A 21,874-nucleotide genomic window follows, 5' to 3' on the forward strand; every position below is an offset into this window, starting at 1 on the left:
CATGACCAGATAAAGCTACTTAGCAATGCACGAAATAACTTAAACACAACCTTGAAGGTAATTTTTCTGTCTATAAATTTCTCTATAATTCGTTATTAAATTTAAGGACTCTTAACAATCTAGAGAGTTATTATCTATTACTTCCCATCCCTCTCTGTAATAGTATTTAGCTATTTGTGAGCAAGTATTGCAGTAAGGATTCTGACCCTCAGACTTGTGTTTAACTACATTGTTTCAATGTCCCTCTTGAATACTGCCTTGTATTGAACTTTGTAATTTTGTGGATAGTTCAATATTGGAATGGGATTGATACAGGCATACACTTGCATATTTGCAGTCTTTTATCCTGTTTTTGAGTAAACATGACCTCGCCCACCCTTCATTGTTTTATGGTTTGGCTAACTTCTTGTTTGGATTTCTGATAGGATGTTGAAGGTATGATGTCCATCTCTGATGAGGCAGCGGAAGCTCGAGATTCTTTGAGTGATGACAAAGAAATTGTCAACACTTATGAGGTAAGGCTGGTCTTACATATCCTTATCCTGTGTTTCATCTGAACAGAGGTTAACAGCTTTGGATGGAAAGCGGAGGTTTGCATTAGCAGCTGCAGGATCTCACAAGGAAGAGGTTGGGAGACTAAGGTCTGTTACTTTAACTTAACTGTGATGTTCGTTATCTGTGTGCATAACTGAATATGAACCCTGGAGGGGCCTTCCACATATTGTGGGACTGAATTGCAACCTGCAAAAGCCCCCCATACATTTATGTGATGACCAACTATTCTTTTCAATAAAAAGAAAAAGAATGAAGCCGCTAGTTTACTTTTTCAGTAATATATCTGCTTAGGTTATCCTTTATGCTGTCAATCCTTGGAAATTGGTAGTTTCAGATATATGTTCCAGTGTGCTTCTATTTTATTGTAGACATTGTTAGTGGCTATTATAAAATATTTAAACGTTTAAGTATGTTTTAGTCACTGTAAATTTGACTTGTTTTGATTTTTGTGTTTGTAATTTTTTTGCTTTTGTTTTACAAGAACAATAATTACAACAACATAGCTTTATCTTACTAGACGGGATCGACTACATGGATCAAACAACACCATTGCTTTTGTTTTGTTCCCTCCTAATTTCCATGATTATGTTTTGTCCTTGTTATTTAGTTTCACTATTAAGTGATTATAGTTATATAAGAATCAAAAGAAAACTCTCAAAAATGTTTGACAGAATTAAAATTAAAATTTTGAACTAAGCGCATATGCTGAAATAGTTATAAAGACTAAAATTAGAATGATGGCGGATAAAAAAAAAGAATCAATCAATACCATTTATGCGTCATTGTAGTTGATAAGGAAATAGTGATTCACTCATCATTGAAGTTGTTGTTTATTCATCAGGCCTGCTAATGGTCATTTGTTCTCTTGTAAGCAAATATAGTTTTGTTAAGCATAAGCTTTCAGTGAAATGAAGGGTTGAGCACTGCCATTGTTTTGGTGCAGTTGAAATGTCTAAATTACTGGTTGTAACTGAGGCGACTATTGATAGATGACTAGTACAATTTTTATTTTATATTTTACTTTTGAAAAAAGATGATTTCTATAAACTTTGACATTTGCAATTAACTGTTTTGTTTCCTCTTCATTTATTTTATGATGTAAGAATATAGTTTTCCACATCTTATTGTTGCATTTGTTTCAGAGAATATTTTGAAGATGTAGATAGAACCTGGGAAACCTTTGAGAAGACACTATGGGGTCACATATCCAATTTCTATAAACTTTCTAAAGAAAGGTTTGTGCCATGTTTTTGAGTAAGAATATCTCTGACTTTTCATTGTATTTCTTGTATTAACATGTTGCCTATTTTTCCAACGAAACTGCATCTCTAAACTTCCATCAACTGAGTGTTACTTGAGGTGTTTTATTTTCTATTGATTCTAAGGTATAACATATTTGATTGTGTTTTGTTTAATTATTTCTTTAGTAGCGTTCACATTTCTATGCACAAGCCTAGGCCAGAGAGGATTTCAAGGGTCTTGTTCACTTTGGCTGAAGTGTAAAATAATGAAATCTTTATTATACTCATTTCTGCATACATAGAATTAGGTCTAATACCTACCTAGTTGTTTTATAATTTTATGGCATGTCTGGTTGTGTTGAATTTGGAGCAGTAGACTGCTATTGTTAAGAAATCATGAAAAAGTAGTTAAAATCAAGTGGCTATAATTTATATTCCATTCATTTAGCACATTTTCCTGCAACGTATTGTTAATTATGTGACATTAGATGCTTTTGTTGTGATATGAGTGACAATTTTCATTTTATTTAATTTATTTATTTTTCCCCATATCCAGCCCACAGACGTTGGTTCGTGCTTTACGGTATGTAGTTGATCTGCAATTTCAGTTTCATTTTCATTTTGTATTTTTATTCCTCTTTATTCTTTTCATTAGACAGTGGGTTGTATGATACCTAATCTTGTTTTGACTATGTTTTTCATACACTAGGGTTGTTGAAATGCAAGAAATCTACGATCAACAGGTTGCAGAGGAAGCAGCTGAGGCTGAAGGGGATGGTGCAATGGCATCGGTTGCAAATCCTCGTAGGGGTGCTATGTATGTATAATTATTTATTTGGATTGTTCAGATGCACTGTGGTCATTATAATCTGTAATTTGTAATAATTTGGATAACCCCCTCTTTATATACAAATACTATTTGCTCAGTTTAGTTGACACTATTTGCTGTGGCATGTTTTCAGAAGTTGTTAGTCTATCTGTCTTAACAATTGGGTGGTTGCCCTTTTACGCCTTTGTGTTATTGTAGGTTTTAGCTTGCACAATTCAGTGTCTTAAGTTTCCTTACAATTTCAAGTTCTTGACCAAAACTTCAGTTCTTTCCTTTTTTTTTATTTTTTTCTAAATCACACTTTATGAATATACTTATGAAACTTTTTCTTTATCTAACATGGCTTCCTTTCTAACACATTGGCCATGTCACTCACCTAACTATGGTGGATGTTTGTCCTCTTGTCTATGGCTTCCACATGTTATTGACTTCACTGTCATGTTCACTTGAGAATAAATGAAGTTCTAGGTTCATTATGGAACCATCCATGGATTTCATGTTAATACCAGAAAATGACAGGACATCTACAACTTTGAAAAAATCAGCACGACAAAGATTGAAGGTTCAAGGTAAAGGTTATAAGGATAAGTGCTATGAGCAAATAAGGAAGACTGTGGAACAACGCTTTAACAAGCTTCTCACTATGGTAGGTCTTACTGATCTACGTTCCCACTGCTCTTGTGTTTGTACACACACCTGCATACTCTCACGACACTATTCTGTATGGCACTGACTGCCATTCTAACTTATGGATCAGCTTGTTTCTTCTGTCGTTGATTATTTGTTGTGTACTAGAGAAATAAGATAACACTTTTTTATTCTGATGGAAACTAGTATTTTTTGTGGCATACAGATTGCTGATGAACTTGGAGATGTCTATGACTATGTAGCCCCTTGCTTTCCTCCAAGGTGCGATGTGTGCTGAATCCTTCCTTTTCTTTTGCTTTCTCTGCTTTTAGGCAGGTTTTCTGGTAGCGAATAATCTCATTATAAGATTTTGATGTGCTTCCCACTATGTTTTTATCTGCATCTTGTTATGGCACGTGTTTGTGTATGTTGAATGGTTGTTTATGTATGATTAAAGGATCTTCAAATCGTTTAAGAATATACCTTAATCTTTGTGCATGTCGAATGGTTGTTTATGTATGATCAATGGCAAAGAAGGAAGTATTTGTTTGAAGAGGGTTCTTTTTGTGTTCATGTTTTTGTTTCTGCTGAATCTGTTTTTTCTTTCTGGCAGATACGAAATTTTCCAGCTAATGGTAAATCTGTACACCGAGAGATTTATTCAGATGCTAAGGTTGTTTAGTGACAGGGCAACTGAATTGACAAACATTGAGATATTAAAGGTATTTCACCGGAGTTTCTGTTTACATATATAACATGTTATCATGTACTTAGTGTATCATATTCTTCTTGCGTAAAGTTGAGGAAGTCATTCATTTTCTACCTCAATCGAATTTGGGAAACGAGTTACTAGCTTTCCAGTTTCCAGTTTCTTTCACAAGTTGGTTAAAACCCATAATTAGATCCAATTGGCTTTATAAATTGTGAGGCCGTACTTCAATCTTTTCAGATTTTTGGTATCTTGCTATATTATTTAGTCCTTGATGATTCCTCTTCTTCTACTGCTCCCTCTATTAGTCTATTTTCTTCTCTTCCCTTTTAATGTTTTATGGGGAAAAATACACGATTACCTCTATTTTTTTATATATCAGGTAACTGGTTGGGTTGTTGAATACCAAGATAATCTCATTGGGCTTGGTGTTGATGAGACTCTTGCCCAAGTGTGCTCTGAGAGTGGTGCCATGGATCCTCTTATGAATTCCTATGTTGAAAGAATGCAAGCTACAACAAGGGTAATCGTGGCTAGCACGTTTCTTCATTTAGCTTGAACATTTTCTCATGTTTTTTTCTTTCGTGAATGTCTTTTTAAACATTAAGCAAACTTCTTGTTAATGTTTTTCAGAAATGGTACTTGAATATTTTGGAGGCTGATAAAACACAACCCCCAAAGAAAACAGAAGATGGAAAACTATATACCCCTGCTGCTGTTGATTTATTCAGGATACTTGGGGAGCAAGTACAAATTGTTAGGGATAACAGCACTGATATCATGTTGTACAGAATTGCCTTGGCAACTATTCAGGTCATAGACGTAACCTATGTGCAGTATGTGTTTACATTTTTTCTGAAACTAAACTGTTGAAAATAATAGTTAAAGATGGACAGCACTTGGAAAAGTATTTTTAATCTAGTGCTATAATGTGGTCAAATATCGCTAGGTATAACTGGAAATCCATAAAGGGTTTGTCGCAGCTCAAATTTTCTTCTTTTTACAGGTGATGATTGATTTTCAAGCAGCTGAAAAGAAGAGACTCGAAGAACCTGCTTCTGAAATTGGTTTGGAACCTCTCTGTGCTATGGTCAGTGAAACATTTAATTTTTTTACTTCTTGACTTATTATTTCATCACGGGGTTGATTTCATTTGGTAATTATGTTGACATGAGGTTTAATTTATCATTGTGTTTAGATTAACAACAATTTGCGCTGCTATGATCTAGCAATGGAGCTAAGTAATAGTACCATAGAAGCCCTTCCACAGAACTACGCTGAGCAGGTTAGGAGCTTTTTAATTAGTATGCAATGATGGGGACTGATATTGGAAATTAAGAACGGATACCTAGGTTTTCTGTTTTATTTTATTTTTCCTGGACTTTGTTTTGAGTTTTCTGTTACATTTCAGGTTAATTTTGAAGATACTTGTAAGGGTTTTCTCGAGGTTGCCAAGGTATGCGAGATTATGCAATTCTATTTTTAGAATTGCAAGTAATTACTCCGTTTACCAGTTTGATAAACATCTGATATTTGGAGGAGATTGTGTTTTGATAGTTTAATTGTATTTTTTTCATGATAGGAAGCTGTGCATCAAACGGTTAATGTAATATTTGAAGATCCTGGTGTCCAGGAGTTACTGGTCAAGCTATACCATAGAGGTAAAGTACTGATATCTAGCTAACTTCTAACCATATCAAATTTTACTAGCTATTTCTTCGTCAGAACTTTGGAGATTGATGAGGAGTTCTTTTGTGTTAGGAGGATTCCTAATATAATCAGCTCCATTATCTTCTCCCACAATAAATTATTTAAAGTTTGTGTGATAAATATAAATACACATATTTTGTGCCTGATACATGGCTATTTGGATTCATTGCACCCTTGTGTCCAACACTTTCTTGCACTATTCCTCGGGTCAAGGTTTTATCGGGAAGTAAATTTACTTCCTTCCCTTTTATATCTCATGAAGTACATGCCTTATACCTTATTTTGATGTTCTTAACAATAAAATTGACTTATCTTTTTTCTGTGGATATATCAGAATGGAGTGAGGGGCAGGTTACAGAGTACCTGGTTGCAACATTTGGCGATTATTTTACTGACGTAAAATTGTCAGTAAATTCTCTAAGCATATTAATCTTGTATTGATAAAATTTTTTGCATGTCCCATATCACTTCTGTCAGATTTCTTTGGTATCTGTAAAGAAATTGGTAATTATAGAAGCCTAATGCATGAAGCATGGACCCAAATATGGCCTTTCTAAATCATCAGATTTCTTCCCAGGTACATTGAAGATAGATCTTTTCGGAGATTTGTTGAAGCCTGCCTGGAGGAAACAGTGGTTGTTTATGTTGATCATCTTTTAACACAGGTTCTATGTCAATTATTGTTGGTTCTTTTTTTCGTGGACTAAAAATTAAAATGTGCATAATTCTTCAGTAGTAGCTTTTTATTTGTATGACTACATTAAGGAAGAAAATTTACTCATCTTTCTAATTTCAGAAAAACTACATTAAGGAAGAAACTATTGAACGAATGAGGCTAGATGAGGAGGTTATCCTGGACTTTTTTAGGGAACATATCAGTGCATCTGTAAGTTCTCTTATACTTCTTGTCAGTGATGTATTCTAATGTCAAATTATGAGCGGCAAACATTTTATTTGCTGTAAGTCTTGGTATTACATGTTAAAGCCTCTCACTATAATTTCCCTCACATTCTTCTTGATTAGAAAATTGAAAATAGATTGAGTATACTCAGTGATTTGAGGGAACTTGCTTCAGCCGAGAGCCTGGATACGTTCACACTCATCTATAATAATATACTCGAGCATCAACCTGACTGTCCGGTAACATTCTGCCCCAAAATTATTTGATTGATTTATTCAATTTGCTTTCTGGTAGTAGCTCATCTGTTACTAAAACAAGTAAACAAAGTTGCATTACTTAAGTTATTATATATAGTTTTTTCATTTGCTTAGAAAACTTTTGCATGGATATATGATGATTTAAATTGGGTTGCCCTGGTTCTATTGCAGCCTGAAGTTGTTGAGAAACTTGTAGCCCTTAGAGAAGGCATTCCTCGGAAAGATGCTAAGGAGGTAAATAAAATATAGCGTTTAATTATGCTAAAAAATTCTATCCATTTCCATCTTGATGTTCAGAGCATGCCAACGTGGACACTTAATTGTCACCCACAACATCGTTTTAATGGACTGCCATCTTGGCACTTAACTATCCACATGGGCACAATCCAACGGTGTCAAGATGGAAATGCTTATTAAAAGGACTAACATGATTCACATACATAAGTTTACGGACTAATTTGATTTTAAAATATAAAAGAAAAAAATTAAGAACCAACTTGAGTCATGAGTGATTGATAATATATTTATCAAATCTGGCCGAAGAAAATTTATGTTGATTTTGAAATGTTCAATGTTTATGAATGATGTTTTTCTTGTTAAATCAGGTGGTACAAGAATGCAAAGAGATATATGAAAATTCTCTTATTGATGGAAGACCTCCAAAGGCGGGTTTTGTTTTCCCACGGGTGAAGTGCTTAACACAATCTAGGGGAGGCATTTGGCGTAAACTCACTTGAAGTGCAGTTCCATCCACTTGTTTACGTAGTTTTTTTTTTCTTTTAAAATGTGTTTTTTACCATTTTCCATTTCACTTGTATATGTGGTGTTGACATTTTCGCTTCGAATCCAGACAGTGTAGAAGTTAGGAAAGTAAAAAAGGTGAAGGTCTAATCACTTTTATATCAAAATAATGAGACTTATACATGATATAAAAGTTACTGATATGACATTTTCCGTGGTCTTATTCTAATTTTTGCGTTATTATATTTATTTAATTTTTTGTTACCGATATGACATCCTCTCTGATCCCCAATAAAGTTGAGTTTTTCTTTTAATTGCTTCCAGTGATTTTAGCAGATAATTGAATAATTTAGCTTAAATAGATGAAAGCTTGAATTATATTTGCTCATGTGCGACCATAATGTGGTAAATTAACAAAGTAAAGTTGTACACGACTTTGAATAGGGCCAAAAGATGAAACAATATAATAATTTTTTCTTTTTCAAGATATAGGATTATATTTTATTAATTATTGAAAAATAAAATACAAAAAAATTCAAAAATAGGATAGCATAATAAAAGGTGGAGATTTTTTAAAATAATACACTAAAAATATTTATCTAATAGTGCATCGTTAAAAAACGAAAAAAAATCTTAAAGGAGAAACAATATAGTCACTGTTGAGAAACCAGTGCTTGTTATAATTTGAAAGAACGAATAATTAATTTTACATACTGATTTGATTCGCAATAAAATTAAATAAATATTTTAATGAAATAAAAAAAGTCAAAGATTTTATATATCTTTCAGTAACCAAGTTTTAAAATTTAGATATTTTTTAATTATTAATGATAACATATTAAAAAATGTTTATTTTGTCATGAATTAATTAAAATTAAACACAAATAGCAGTAAAAGATTTCATATATATTTTAATATCAAACTTCAAATTTTGGATCTTTTTTGTATCACATCTATCTACAAGGATTATATTTCAATCTTATCTTTCAATCATACAGCAGAAATCTATCTTAATTTAGACAATTATATTATAGTTATCAAAGCAAGAACGGTTTTAAATTGACTAAATTTTTTATTTTCATCTATCTATATATTTCCAACTTTTTAGTGCAACACTTTCTTTCCCATAAATCAGTATATATATATGCAGAGTCCTGGGTCAATTGACATAGCTCGAGTCTAACGTACACATCATGGGTGAGGTTGATCAATGGGCAAGAATACATCAAGATATGTTGAACTAAATTACAAAGCGACTCTATTCATATGATGACTACCTTCAACTTCGATTGGTTTGCAAGGAATGGAACTTCAAACTTCCAAAGATCCCCAATGGCATCAAAGCTCCGTGGCTGCTATTACCTATTGGTGGCACTCCTACTGCTAAAGAACCTTTCAAAGCTGGTGAGGACGTCTACCATATCACGCAATTACCTAACATTGACGAAGAATCTGTTGACACTTCTAGTCTCGACGAGAAGGGAATTTACCATCTCAAACTGGCAGACCTGCAATACAATCTTATCCGTGGTTCTTGTCATGGATGGCTAATAATAGTATCCATATATGAAGGCACTATCCGAATGCTAAATCCATTGACGAAGGCTTACTTGGATCTTCCTCCAATCTCAACTCTATGTAATTGATGACGGAGATGAATGTACTTTCTACATTGGACCCTGCAAGGTCACTGAGGACATCATTGCTGCAAATAAATTTCTAGTTTGGAAGGTCGTTTATAAATTCAGCTCCTATTAATGACAATAACAATGATTTTATAGCTGTGGCTATATATGGAGCTTGTAGTTTGGCTTTTTACAAGTCGAACAACAAGATATGGCTCAAATTACCAACAAGTGCCGATGCAACTGCATACTTTCAAGATGTTATATTTTTTCAAGAGAAGATATATGCAGTAGATGATGATGGTCAGCTATACGAGTTTGATACAAAAACAAAGACAGGGCCCGTGGGAATAATTCATGAAGCCGCGCCTCCATCTGATGTTGTCACTCAAGGAGAAATCTCCAATCTTAAATATCTGATTGGTTGTGCTGATGGAAGTTTATTGATGGTGGCAAGACATCTTCGTAATTTGATGGAGCATGATGAGAAGCGTTCCTATGAGACTATCAAATTCTATATTTATAAATTGGAGAAAAATGCAAACACATGGTCAAGAGTAACCAGTTTGGGAAATTACGTATTGGTAATTGGATTCAATGCTTCTGTTCAAATGTTGGCTGATGATTTTTCAAATTGCAAAGGAAATCAGATCTTCTTTACCGATAATTTTGTTGAAGACCAATCATTAAACGTTGTTTACTATCATAACATTGGCATCTTCAATTTGGAAGATGAGAGTTGTCAAACAGTATTGTCAGATGTCAACTTTTTTTGTCCTCCTGTTTGGATATTCCTTTAGCTTAGAATTCTTTCCTTTTTATCCTTAGATTTTTAATTTGTATTTTTAGAAAGTATTGTGTTGCAAACTGTATTAAATCTTTATTTCTTCCTTTCATCAAGCCATGTTTATTTCCTTTTTATTATTAGCAATTTAGCATGCAAGTTTGATATACAAAGGTGAAATACTGACATTGTTTTAATCAAATATTACTTATTTGTTTGCATATTTATATTCTTCACTCTTCTGTCTTTGGAGGTTTTTCTTATAAACTGTAAAAGATTTTACTATGAGAAATGTTAAAGGGCTATTAGAATTTATTATTTTTGACCATCAATTAGCTATCAATATTTAAAAATAAATTAAAGTATCCTATTAGATTACTAAATTAAAGAAATTGAATTGATTGTTAAACAATTTGTTCAGTATATATTGGGTGATAAACTCTTAAAACATTATAACATATGATGTTCTTACAATGTTTTCAAGGTTTTTTTATATAATTGTGTTTATCAATTATATATTATTTTTATTACTTATATATCATATTTTTCTAATAATTTATACTTTTTAATATTATTTAGCTATATTATTTGGAAAACTGAATTACTAGATTTCCAGTTTGTGCATCTTACATAATGTGATGAAATGTGGCAAATACTTTATTAATAAAAGGGATCAATATTTCTAAATTCTAATAGTAACACTACCAAAAAGTTACATTTACCAAAGCTAGCCGAAGAAAAAAAAATGATAATTAAATCTTGGCTTTTCCACTTAACAGTTAACACAGATTCTTCACACCTTGAATTTTTTTTTTAGTATATAAATAATCAAATTCTAAAACTATAAACGTTTTGGACTAATGTAACTAACTATACACATGTTCAGTACTCTACTAGCTAACTTCTCTCTCTCTCTCTCTTCGAAGCATTCATTGAATTCTTCTCCAAACAACAATTTGGTTTATCGCGTTTGCATCTTCATGCGCTTATCATATTCATGCTCGATTTCACCCGAACAATTCCGTAAGAGAGTATTATTTTCTTCTTCCTTTCTTTTTCTTCTGTTTTTGGAAACTTCTATCGGCAAAGATGATGGCGGAGGATCTCGGTGTGGAAGCGAAGGAGGCGGCTATTCGCGAGGTGGCGAAGCTGCTATCTCTTCCGGAGCAGCTGATCTCAATCTCTTCCATCAAGGCCGATTACATTTCGCGCCAACAGGTATCATCACTTTATGGTTCCATTCAATCTTACCAGCTTTATTGAATTTAACTTTTATGTTTTCGTTATTGTTAGTGTTTTAGTTTATATATGTATAGGAAAACAGATTTTATTCCGTTGATAACTTTTCTACCCAATGTTATGGTAATTATGATTTAAGCAATTAATTAGTCTGAAGTTGGTATGTAAAATATTTTGTGTGAAAAGTAAACTTATGGCGTTTATGAATTGTGAATTGATACTCACGAATTGTATGCGTTGCGTCACCTAATTTGTGAATATATATAACTATGGTTCAACTAATATGTTTCTTTTGTGTAGTGGTACTTTCACCTAGTTTTTGTATATTTTTGTTTGTATTAATTTAAGTTAATGCAGTTTTACACTCTGTCACTGATTTCTATCATCAACTTGGTTATGAAATTAACCAGTGCTTGTTCTAGTTGATCCGAGTTTTCTTACTGTTATATGTACTTACTTATTATGTATTGTATTTACAGTGACATTCACAATTGTTTGCTGTGTTTGTGTATCTTTTTTAATTTTTCACTTATTATCTTGCAAATATTTGTACTGAGTGTTTCTATTTTCTCTTACTTTCAGGCCAATGATGCACAGCTTAGTACCATGGTTGTAGAGCAGGTTGAAAAGGCCCAGTCTGGACTGAAATCACTCTCTCGTTCAGAGCAGACCACAACTCAGCTTCGTGAAAACTTTGTCAACATTGAAAAGTATGTTAAAATAATGAGAACTGAAATTTATTTTCTCTTACATGAACTAGCATGATTATATCTTTCAGTTTGAGCTTATTTTGATTTTTGCCGATGCATCAGGTTATGTCTGGAATGCCAAACATTAATCGAGAACCATGACCAGATAAAGCTACTTTCCCACGCAAGAAATAACTTAAACACAACCTTGAAGGTGATTTTTCTGTCTTTAATGTTAGAATGTGATTAATGCAGCATGCATCGTTTCTATCCCGTTTGGATTGGTTTGTGGTTTTGGCTAACTTCTCGTTTGGATTCCAACAGGATGTTGGAGGTATGATGTCCATCTCTGTTGAGGCTGCTGCAGCTCGGGATTCTCTGACTGATGACAAAGAAATTGTGCACACTTATGAGGTAAGGGTGGTCTTACTTGAAATACTGTTTCCTAATTAAAAATGGTAATCCTTGTATTCTCATTTGAATCCTTATCCTGTGTTTCATCTGAACAGAGGTTAACAGCTTTGGATGGAAAGCGGAGATTTGCTCTTGCAGCTGCAGGATCTCACAAGGAAGAGGCTGGGAGACTAAGGTCCATCACTTTAAGTAATATGCGTTACCTATTTAAATTCCGTAGGGGCCGACCACAGCTTTTGAGATAAATTCCATCCTTTAGGCCATTTCAATCCTTGGAAATCTTTTAGTTTCTTGTGGCTATTTTATGGTGGACATTGTGATTCTTGTTTTGTTTCCTTGACCAATCATTTTGTACTGTAGGGATAAGAATCTACTTTCCCACATCTTATTCCTGTATTTGTTTGATTGTATCAGAGAATATTTTGAAGATGTAGATAGGACCTGGGAAACCTTTGAGAAGACACTATGGGGTCACATATCCAATTTCGTTGCACTTTCTAAACAAAGGTTTGTCCTGTGATTTGGTTATGAATATATCTAACTTTTCATCATAATTAACAATTTAACATTGCCCATTTTTGCTTTGGTAGTGATATGATTTTTCCATTTTTTTTTTCTTATGCAGCCCACAGACTTTGGTCCGTGCTTTAAGGTGTGTAGTTGATCTACAATTTCATTTTCATTCCCATTTTATAGTTTTCTTTTTCTCTTTATTCCTTTCATCTTTTCACTAGACAGTAGGTTACATGATGCATACTCTTATTTCAACTTTGATTTTCCCATACTAGAGTTGTTGAAATGCAAGAAATCCACGATCAACAGGTTGCAGAGGAAGTAGCTGAGGCTGAAGGGGAGGATATGGCTTCGGCTCCAAATCTTCGTAGGAGTGCTACGTATGTTGTAATATTTAAAATTTATTTACATTATTGAGATACATTGTGATCATGATAATCCATAAACCATATTTATAACAACCGGAATAACAACCCTATTTGCCATCTTGATGTATGATTAGTTTAGTTAGTGTTACTTGCCATGACATGTTTTCAGAAGCTGCTAGTTACACTGTCTTCAACAGTTGGATGGTTGCCCCATTTCCCCTTTGTGTTGTTATTAAATTAGCATGTACAAAACATTCTCTTATTTTCCTTACAATTTTTCTTAAATTTAAGTTCGTTTACATAATCTTGTTCTTGATATCAACTATAATTCTTTTTATTTTTCATTATATATACATACAAAAATTTAAGTAAATTTTACACTGTTGAATAACTTTTTATTGAAATAATGTTTTACAAAACTCACCATTGGTTTAGAAGCTTATATATTGTAAAACAAGTCTACAAAATTTCATATCAATGTAAAATCATTTGACTTAATTTTTATAGATTAAAATTGATGGTAATATAAAAGATTGAAACGTACAGGAATATGAGTTGCTAGATTAGAATATTAACGATGTTCAAGTTTTACAGAATTTGGTATAAATGATCTTCATTATAGGTGAACGTAATTCAACGTTTGATTGATAAAACTCTATTTTTAGACTCTATAAGCAATGTAACTTTCCTTGTGTTATTTGATCTTAACTCATATAACTCATATATATATGTCTGTGTGTGTGTTATATGGCTTCTCTATGATTTTCACTCACAAACCCAAATCATATTATTCATGCAATGCCCAACATGGAACATCAATTTTGATAAGAAACGAAGTTCCAGGCACAGTATTGAACAATCCATGATTATTATGTTAATGCAAACATATGACAGGAGAGCTGGAAATGCCACAGCTTCTTCAGAAAATTCAACACAGCAAAAATTGAAGGTTCAAGGAAAAGGGTTTAAGGATAAGTGCTATGAGCAATTAAGGAAGACTGCGGAACAGCGCTTTAACAAGCTTCTCACTAAGGTAGGTCTTTCTGATCTACATGCCCTCTGCACTATCAAGAATCTACCCACTTCTATTCTCATGCACACACCTGCAAAGTTTCGCTGTACAATTAAGTATGGCACTGACCGTTGATTTAATATACGAATCAGCTTGTATTTGAGGACCTGAAAGCAGCTATAGAGGAAGCGAAAGTGGTACGTTGCAATAAATTTTAAGCTTGAGTGTCTTGCTTTTTATTTTCATTTCATCCTTTTCTCAAGCCCTCAGCCAATTGTTGTTTTTCATTGTTAGATTGTTTATAATGCATGCTAATATTTGTGTACTTGAGAAATCAGATGACACTTTCTTTAAAATTTTTAGTCTAATGAATTCTGTGAATATTTTATGATGCGTTTACCTTTTATATAATGATGGTTGATAATGAATTTGGAGCGGGTTAGCCTGAATGGCTCCTGATTAGTGATGGAAACTCGTTTTTGGCTACAGATTTCAGATGAACTTGGAGATATATATGACTATGTAGCTCCCTGTTTTCCCCCAAGGTTTGATACTTATTTAGTATTTCTTTTTTTTCGTCAATAACCTTCTGCCAGTGAATATTCTCATTACAATTTTCAGATGTGCTTGCCACTGATTTTTTCTCCTGTGTATATTGAATGGTTGTTTAGTATCATCAAAGGTTCTTTCAATCTTCTAAATTTTCTGTTTAGTGTTGAGCTAACCTGGTGTGGCAAGGCTTAGTAATTGTTGTTGCTGGTAAATAGAAAGTGGGGCTATAAAAGTCATGAGATATTAGAGAGAACACTCTTTTTCACATTACAAGTTGTGTGTGTAACGTGTGTTAGAATTTATCTCTGGAAAACTGGCACATTTCACTTCATTTAAGGTAGCATTTGTTGTAGTGGGGTTCTTTTTGTGTTCAAGTTTTAGTTTCCTCTTAATCCGATTTTCATTATGGCAGATACGAAATTTTCCAACTAATGGTAAATCTATACACCGAGAGATTTGTTCAGATGCTAAGGTTGCTTAGTGACAGGGCGAATGAGTTGACAAATATAGAGATATTAAAGGTATTTCACTGTTAGTGTATCAGATTCGTCTTCATAAGTGGGAGACAGCAATGCATTCTCTATCTATGTAGAATTTAGGAAACTGAGTTACTAGTTTCCAAGTTTGTCCATATTACATAATATGTTAGAATGTGACAAATGTTACATGTTATGCGCTATATTTTAAGGTATAGGTACTAATATCCAATACTACGGGCTTTCCAGATCTTTGCTATATCATTTATGTTCCTCTACCAGTCTCTCTATGTTCTTCTCTTCTCATTTAATTTTGTTGATCAGGTAACTGGTTGGGTGATGGAATACCAAGAGCATCTCATTGCACTTGGTGTTGATGAGACTCTAGCCCAAGTGTGCTCTGAGAGTGGTGCCTTGGATCCTCTTATGGACTCCTATGTTGAAAGAATGCACGCTACAACAAAGGTAATCATGGATACCATGTTTCTTCATTTAGCTTGGGCATTCTCCTTTTGTTCCATGGATGTTGTTCTTCATCATGCATAACATTAAGATCTTTGCTTAATGTGTTTTCAGAAATGGTACTTGAATATTTTGGAGGCTGATAAAACACAACCCCCAAAGAGAACCGAAGATGGAAAGCTATATACCCCAGCTGCTGTTGATTTATTCAGGATACTTGCGGAACAAGTACAAATTGTTAGGGATAACAGTACTGATGTCATGTTATACAGAATTGCCTTGGCAACCATTCAGGTAATAGATGTAACTTATGTGCATCATGCATTTATCTTTTCCCTTGTAGCTCAAATTTTATTCATTTTGCAGGTGATGAGTGATTTTCAAGCTGCTGAAATGAAGAGACTTGAAGAACCTGCTCCTGATATTGGTCTGGCACCTCTCTGTGCTATGGTTAGTGTAATTTTTAATTTACTTCTTGACTCATTATTTCATCATGGTGTTGATTTCAATTGATAATTATGTTTACACTAGCTTCAATTTAACCTTTTGTTTAGATTAACAACAATTTGCGCTGTCATGATCTTGCAATGGAGCTAGGTAATAGTACTATAGAAGCCCTTCCAGAGATCTATGCTGACCAGGTTAGGAGCTTTGTTACTCAGTATATCAACTTCCGGCCTTATATCTATCTATTTTTATTATATAAAAATTGATACCAAGTTATTGTGAGATAAGTTTATGAGATATAGTTTCCTTGCGATTGTGCCATGTCAATTTATCTTATATATATAAGTTGATACTCATATAAGCTGAATAGGTGACATTTATTAAAAAAACTCTTATATTATAATTTTTTTTACAAAAAAATTATTCTATTAATCAATACCCTTAATTAATTAAATTTACTACAAATCATTAAGCATTTTAATTATAAAGTAATGGTTAAATGCAACTAACTTCTATATTAAAATTGTAATAATAATAATAATAATGATAATAATAATGTTTATTTATAAATATTTAAATTGCGTATTGTTATGGTCTACTTATATATATATAATCAACAACACTCTTACTACTATTACAATATTACTTCATCGATCTCATAATCTCTCACACAGATTGTCAAAAACCTCTTCAACCACTTTTAACATTGGCACAAGATCAAAATCACAACACAGAGCATCATTCAGCAAACATACCAATATTTGTATTTGTTTTATAAGTTTGTTTAGTGCTATATGTACAAATTAAACAAATACAACAATACTAAAAAAATAGCTAAAAAATTACATATGATGAACTTTGTTATTTATTTTTCATTATGATTATGTAACAATGCAGGGAGTCTCTCTTCATGTGATTGTGCCAAAAAAATACAATTTATAAATTAAACATTTGCTAAAGTAAATACTTTAATATATATATATAGATTGCTAAATCAGTTTTATTATAATTTATTATGATACAATTCTTTGTTTTAAGAGTTACATAAATTATTTTATAACTAATTATAAAATAAAAAACGTATCTATTATTTTTAATTATCTAAAAAATTATGAACAAAAAATTTATAATATTAGTTTTCGCGCATTGTGCGAGTCTAACTCTAGTTGGAAATTAAGAGAAAAAATACCCGTCTTTTGTTGGACCATATTCTCTTATTTTTGGTTACATTTCAGGTTAATTTTGAAGATACTTGTAAGGGTTTTCTTCAAGTTGCCAAGGTATGTGAGAGCATGCATATTTTTTAATTCTATTATTTTTTTGGTTAAATCTTCATATCTTGCTTCTAATTTCATGTCAGGAAGCTTTGCATCAAACTGTCACCGTAATAATTTTAGATCCTGGTAACCAGGAGTTATTGTCCAAGCTATACCATCCAGGTAAAGTATCATCATCTAGCTTACTTGTAAACAGTAACAATTTTTAAGTAATTGGCTATTTGGACTCGTTGCACCCTTGTTGCTCATTAAGCATATTCCTTCGCACCTTATTTAATGTTCTTAATAAGATATTGATTTAGTCATTTTTCCGTCCATAAATCAGAATGGAGTGAGGGTCTTGTTACAGAGTACTTGCTTGCAACATATGAAGATTATTTTAAAGAAGTAAAAGAGTGAGCAAATTTTCTGATCATAGTAGTTTTGTATTGTTAATTTTGCCTAAATTTTCAATATCACCTCTCTCTCAAGCTTTCTTCGGCACGGGTCAAGAAACTGGTAACTTGAAAACTTATAACTTGCTGTATATCCAAGGTACATTGAAGACAGATCTTATAAGAGATTGGTTGAACACTGCCTGGAGGAAACAGTGGTTATTTATGTTGATCAGCTCTTATCACAGGTTCTGATGTAAATAATTGTTGATTCTTTTCTGTGGACTTAATTGTGCATACATTATTCAGTAAGACAATCTGTCACGATAATTTCAGAAAAACTACATTAAGGAAGAAACCATTGAACGAATGAAACTAGATGAGGAGGTTATCATGGACTACTTTAAGACCGAAATCAATGTTTCTGTAAGTTCTCTTGATATTTCTTATAGGTTCTGTGTTCTAATATGAAAATTATGCCAAAGCTTCTTACTATAATTCCTTTGAAATTGTTTATTAGAAAATTGAAAATAGATTAAGAATACTCAAAGATTTGCGAGATCTTGCTTCAGCTACAAGTCTGGATTACTTCACACTCAACTATTCTAATATACTTGAGCATCAACCCGACTGCCCGGTAATCTGCTCAAAATTATTTCATCAATGGCTTATTCTATAATAGCTGATTTCATTATGCAATTGAAAGTAGAATTAACTGATACAAGGATTATGATGAATGTGTTCTTATCTGCTACTGCAGCCTGAAGTTGTTGAGAAAATTGTAGCCTTACGTGAAGGCATTCCACGGAAAGATGCCAAGGAGGTAAATAACATTCAGCATGTTATTTTTCTCAAGTCTAACATTGAAGTCGGGAAATATCTTAAGATATTTTGAATACATAGTACATATTAGACGTTAATCTTTTGGGATAAATAATTTCATGATACAAATTTACAATGTTTCTTTGTTAATCTCAGGTGATACAAGAGTGCAAAGAGATGTACGAAAATTCGCTTGTTGATGGAAAACCTCGAAAGAGAGGTTTTGTTTTCTCAAGATTGAAGTGCTTACAAGTTAAGTCGGGAGGCATTTGGCGAAAACTCACTTGAACTATCATTGCATTCACTTGTTCATGTCGCTATTTGTTTTGTATATGGCCTCTTTTTGGCGTTTCATTCATTCTTTCTTTATTTGGTAGAAATTCCTGTTATTTAAAAATATTATAAATACTGATTATTGTATATTATGTTAAAATACTTATTATTTTTTGTTTTAATTTTCGTTTGAATTTGGTGAAAAGAACTAAAAAGGTGGTGGAATAGATTAAGAGAGGGCACAATTGATGAACAGTGTGCTAATGAAGTAATGATGAAGAATTTTTTTGTTAAATTATCGAAGATAACACATATTTAAAAAGTTTCATTGTATCAAATCACCAAAATAAAAAATTACGTCTGGTCCATTTTGTTTTACCATGTACATTGGTACATTACATAGACCTACTGATACTTTATTCACGTATATGTTCTTTAGTGGTTATAGTCTATAACTATATAGCTCCAATTGAAAAGAATGAAGAGTATGCTATTCGGTATATATTATATACCATTAATGCTATAGTGTCTAAAAAGCGCTTATTCTTTTTTGCGTGAAAGAGATGTGTATCACAGAATGGTGTGAGAAGAGAAGTGTTTTACGTTGTTATGAGTTATACAAATCAGTGCCTCCGACTTCTTTGTATTGTTTTTTTTTTTAAACAAACAATCACAAATCGGATGTGACGATCCGATTTGTGGTTTAAAAAATTTAAAAAAAATTAATGTTAGAATCGGACCCTCCGATTTAATCATCACCTTTTTCATACAAAGAATTCGCATGGTCCAAGTTCTTCACACTGAAACTGAGCAAAAACTATCCCACACATTAGTGTAGCACTCCAAAAACCCATAACCATGCACAACACAAACGAGATTTCCATAACTAAAAAAATGAGCCTCTAAAAAGTGATACCTACTTACTAAAAAAGATTAATCAATATTTAATTTAAAAAATTAAAACTTACTACAAAATATAAATTAGACAAAATTTAGATACCAATTCATAAGCACCATAGAAGTAGCCAATATATAAATAGACACCATTTTTGTGGTAAGATAATATTATTGACATTTATATTTGTTATGGAATCTTAAAACTAAAACGCCTTTGGAGGTAGAGTGAAATATTTCACACTATAAAACTGAACCAATATTACAGTAATTACAAACCAAGTTTTGAAAGCAAGACATGTCTAGCAGTATCCGGTAAGGCGTAACCTAACATTGGGCAATCTCATATCTACATGATGCATTGATGCTGAAAGCTTTTATTTTTAACACTACAGCAAATTTATATCCATTGGGAGTATCCAGCAACAGAGAATTCAAGGCTTCTGAACCAAGGCAATTATATACTTGCAGTGTTCCCATCATCATGCAAATCTAGCCATGGTTTGTTCAGTGTAGACAACAAAGTAGGGACTTCCGTACTCTTCAAAATTAAAACAAAAATAATGTAGACTTTACATCTGGCATAAAATGTAAACAACACTCGGGAGCAAGACTTCCAGAGTCAAATGAGTGGTTGAATGACAATTCCCTCATTCCCTGTCACATATCATGAGTGGAACGGCTATTATCTGAATGATGATTCTGTGATCCTATATTTGAGCTTTGCCGGGAAAATAAGTTGGGGTATGAAAAATATGGATCATCATCTAATGAAGGCAATCTATTAGGCTGGTGAGCAGAGAATTTCTCTCCCACTATATCATTTTTTGGTAAAGAAGTATCAAAATCTGCTTTGAGTGTATCGAATGAAGGAAAACTTGGTGAACGAGAATGAGAGTCTGGTGAAGCAAAGTGATCCTGATTAAGTTCAGGAGTATTTCCGCCACTGCCATCAGAGGTACCTCCAGAATTATGCTTAGCTAGATGTCCCCTTTCTGTAACAGATTGATTGTCCCCACCTGCATAAAATGGGTTCACAGAGCTGCTATCAGGTGACTGTTCACTGTTTTTCCTGGTAAGCTCACTAATCCGGACTTGAGCAAGACTAGCTGCTGAGCGAGCTGCAGCTGCAGCACGTTCAGCAGTTTCTGCGGCAGCATGAGCAGCAGCCAACACATCCTGTAGGTCCACATTGGCTTCAGATTTTGAGCTTGACAAGGAGTCCACATTGGCTTCAGTTTTTGTGTTCGACATGGGGGGAGGAGAATCACTATGTCTGGTAGAATATGATCCAGGCGGTAGTGAAGGAGGGGAGATGAATGGCACAAACTGCTTGCTTTCCATTTTACCAGATGTATTCTGGGGTTCATCTCTCTGAATAGTTGATATCTCATGAACTTGCTCATGCCTTATATCTGGGATATCTCCAGAGTAGCTAGATGAACGAAGATCAACTTCAGGAGGTGGAACAACTCCTGGAGCTGTGGCAACATTTGCATTTGGCTGGACCGATACCTTAGGCACATCAGGGAAGTCTAATATGTCCGAATCGGAATCAGAATCAGGTTGTTCTTTATTGAATGTATCACGAGCAGTGTCTGACTCTTCATCCTGTTTTTCTTCAGGTGGTGGCACGTTTGACCCAACAAATTGTGTGGGGCCATTCTGACAAAGAAAAAACATTTAAGATTATGGTGCAAAGAAAGGAAAGCCAACATGAGATTGTTACTGTTGCACTAGTCACTACTGCCTAGTACTTACCAGCAAGTCCTCGTGTTTCTTAAAGAACTCGGTTTCTGAAGCAGCCGGATCCCATTCTATCTCATGCTCAACAGCAATTTCTTTTAGAAGGTTCAGTTTCTTTTCAGGTGACGGAGCACGAACCGACAGCAGCTCTATTAACTGCCAGTGAAATTCACAAGGAAAAATGTCATAAAAGAGAATAACTTTCATCCTTGATGGTAAGTCTATATAAATGCTTTCCTCCACGTAGGATGAAAAGTTAAGGAACCTGGCGATTAACACCACAGTCCGGCCTGAGCTCAGTAGCAGAAGATAAAAATTCCTTCCCATATTTGGCAGC

At 33.4% G+C, this 21,874-nt stretch overlaps 4 protein-coding genes across 4 annotated transcripts in view; 3 read left to right on the plus strand and 1 right to left on the minus strand.

Moving 5' to 3' along the window:
* Nucleotides 1-7,793, plus strand: part of LOC107491452 (exocyst complex component SEC6) — a gene marked incomplete in the record, with an annotated part of 9,767 nt that extends 1,974 nt beyond the window's left edge. Inside the window, 21 exon segments of the mRNA XM_052261970.1 lie at nucleotides 1-57; nucleotides 426-515; nucleotides 562-641; nucleotides 1,698-1,790; nucleotides 2,353-2,379; nucleotides 2,506-2,613; nucleotides 3,145-3,307; nucleotides 3,479-3,534; nucleotides 3,866-3,974; nucleotides 4,344-4,484; nucleotides 4,595-4,774; nucleotides 4,968-5,051; nucleotides 5,160-5,246; nucleotides 5,373-5,417; nucleotides 5,544-5,622; nucleotides 6,006-6,075; nucleotides 6,249-6,336; nucleotides 6,468-6,557; nucleotides 6,695-6,811; nucleotides 7,001-7,063; nucleotides 7,435-7,793. Of these exon segments, the coding sequence (XP_052117930.1) occupies nucleotides 1-57; nucleotides 426-515; nucleotides 562-641; nucleotides 1,698-1,790; nucleotides 2,353-2,379; nucleotides 2,506-2,613; nucleotides 3,145-3,307; nucleotides 3,479-3,534; nucleotides 3,866-3,974; nucleotides 4,344-4,484; nucleotides 4,595-4,774; nucleotides 4,968-5,051; nucleotides 5,160-5,246; nucleotides 5,373-5,417; nucleotides 5,544-5,622; nucleotides 6,006-6,075; nucleotides 6,249-6,336; nucleotides 6,468-6,557; nucleotides 6,695-6,811; nucleotides 7,001-7,063; nucleotides 7,435-7,566 (1,959 nt within the window).
* A 970-nt stretch (nucleotides 7,794-8,763) lies between these two features.
* Nucleotides 8,764-9,995, plus strand: LOC107491451 (uncharacterized). Its single transcript, XM_016112293.1, has 3 exons — nucleotides 8,764-8,784; nucleotides 8,872-9,208; nucleotides 9,352-9,995. The coding sequence occupies exons 1-3, from the start codon at nucleotides 8,764-8,766 to the stop codon at nucleotides 9,993-9,995; spliced, it is 1,002 nt and encodes a 333-aa protein (XP_015967779.1).
* An 875-nt stretch (nucleotides 9,996-10,870) lies between these two features.
* LOC107491576 (exocyst complex component SEC6) lies at nucleotides 10,871-19,191 on the plus strand. The gene is made up of 24 exons (XM_016112449.3): nucleotides 10,871-11,197; nucleotides 11,801-11,928; nucleotides 12,031-12,121; nucleotides 12,232-12,321; nucleotides 12,417-12,496; nucleotides 12,736-12,828; nucleotides 12,947-12,973; nucleotides 13,110-13,214; nucleotides 14,097-14,235; nucleotides 14,367-14,411; nucleotides 14,704-14,759; nucleotides 15,179-15,287; nucleotides 15,567-15,707; nucleotides 15,819-15,998; nucleotides 16,071-16,154; nucleotides 16,259-16,345; nucleotides 17,387-17,431; nucleotides 17,512-17,590; nucleotides 17,754-17,823; nucleotides 17,963-18,050; nucleotides 18,139-18,228; nucleotides 18,323-18,439; nucleotides 18,563-18,625; nucleotides 18,781-19,191. Exons 1-24 carry the CDS (start codon nucleotides 11,069-11,071, stop codon nucleotides 18,910-18,912), a joined length of 2,268 nt encoding a protein of 755 aa, XP_015967935.1. The 5' UTR covers nucleotides 10,871-11,068; the 3' UTR covers nucleotides 18,913-19,191.
* An 824-nt stretch (nucleotides 19,192-20,015) lies between these two features.
* The window catches only part of LOC107491575 (uncharacterized), a gene marked incomplete in the record, with an annotated part of 3,052 nt that continues 1,193 nt past the window's right edge, over nucleotides 20,016-21,874 (minus strand). Inside the window, 3 exon segments of the mRNA XM_021143624.2 lie at nucleotides 20,016-21,456; nucleotides 21,553-21,693; nucleotides 21,803-21,874. Of these exon segments, the coding sequence (XP_020999283.1) occupies nucleotides 20,452-21,456; nucleotides 21,553-21,693; nucleotides 21,803-21,874 (1,218 nt within the window).

This window comes from Arachis duranensis, chromosome 5 (assembly GCF_000817695.3).
Source record: "Arachis duranensis cultivar V14167 chromosome 5, aradu.V14167.gnm2.J7QH, whole genome shotgun sequence".
Classification (NCBI taxonomy): Eukaryota; Viridiplantae; Streptophyta; class Magnoliopsida; order Fabales; family Fabaceae; genus Arachis; species Arachis duranensis.

Excerpts from the sequence above, each read along its gene's own strand:
- LOC107491451 (XM_016112293.1), top strand. The coding sequence starts at position 8,764 with ATGGGTGAGGTTGATCAATGG. Across the intron at positions 8,785-8,871 it reads TGGGTGAGGTTGATCAATGG|GAATGGAACTTCAAACTTCC; the intron begins GCAAGAATACAT and ends TTGGTTTGCAAG. Across the intron at positions 9,209-9,351 it reads TCCTCCAATCTCAACTCTAT|CTGTGGCTATATATGGAGCT; the intron begins GTAATTGATGAC and ends ATGATTTTATAG.
- LOC107491576 (XM_016112449.3), top strand. The coding sequence starts at position 11,069 with ATGATGGCGGAGGATCTCGGTGTGGAAGCGAAGGAGGCGGCTATTCGC. Across the intron at positions 12,829-12,946 it reads GTTGCACTTTCTAAACAAAG|CCCACAGACTTTGGTCCGTG; the intron begins GTTTGTCCTGTG and ends TTTCTTATGCAG. Across the intron at positions 15,708-15,818 it reads GAATGCACGCTACAACAAAG|AAATGGTACTTGAATATTTT; the intron begins GTAATCATGGAT and ends ATGTGTTTTCAG.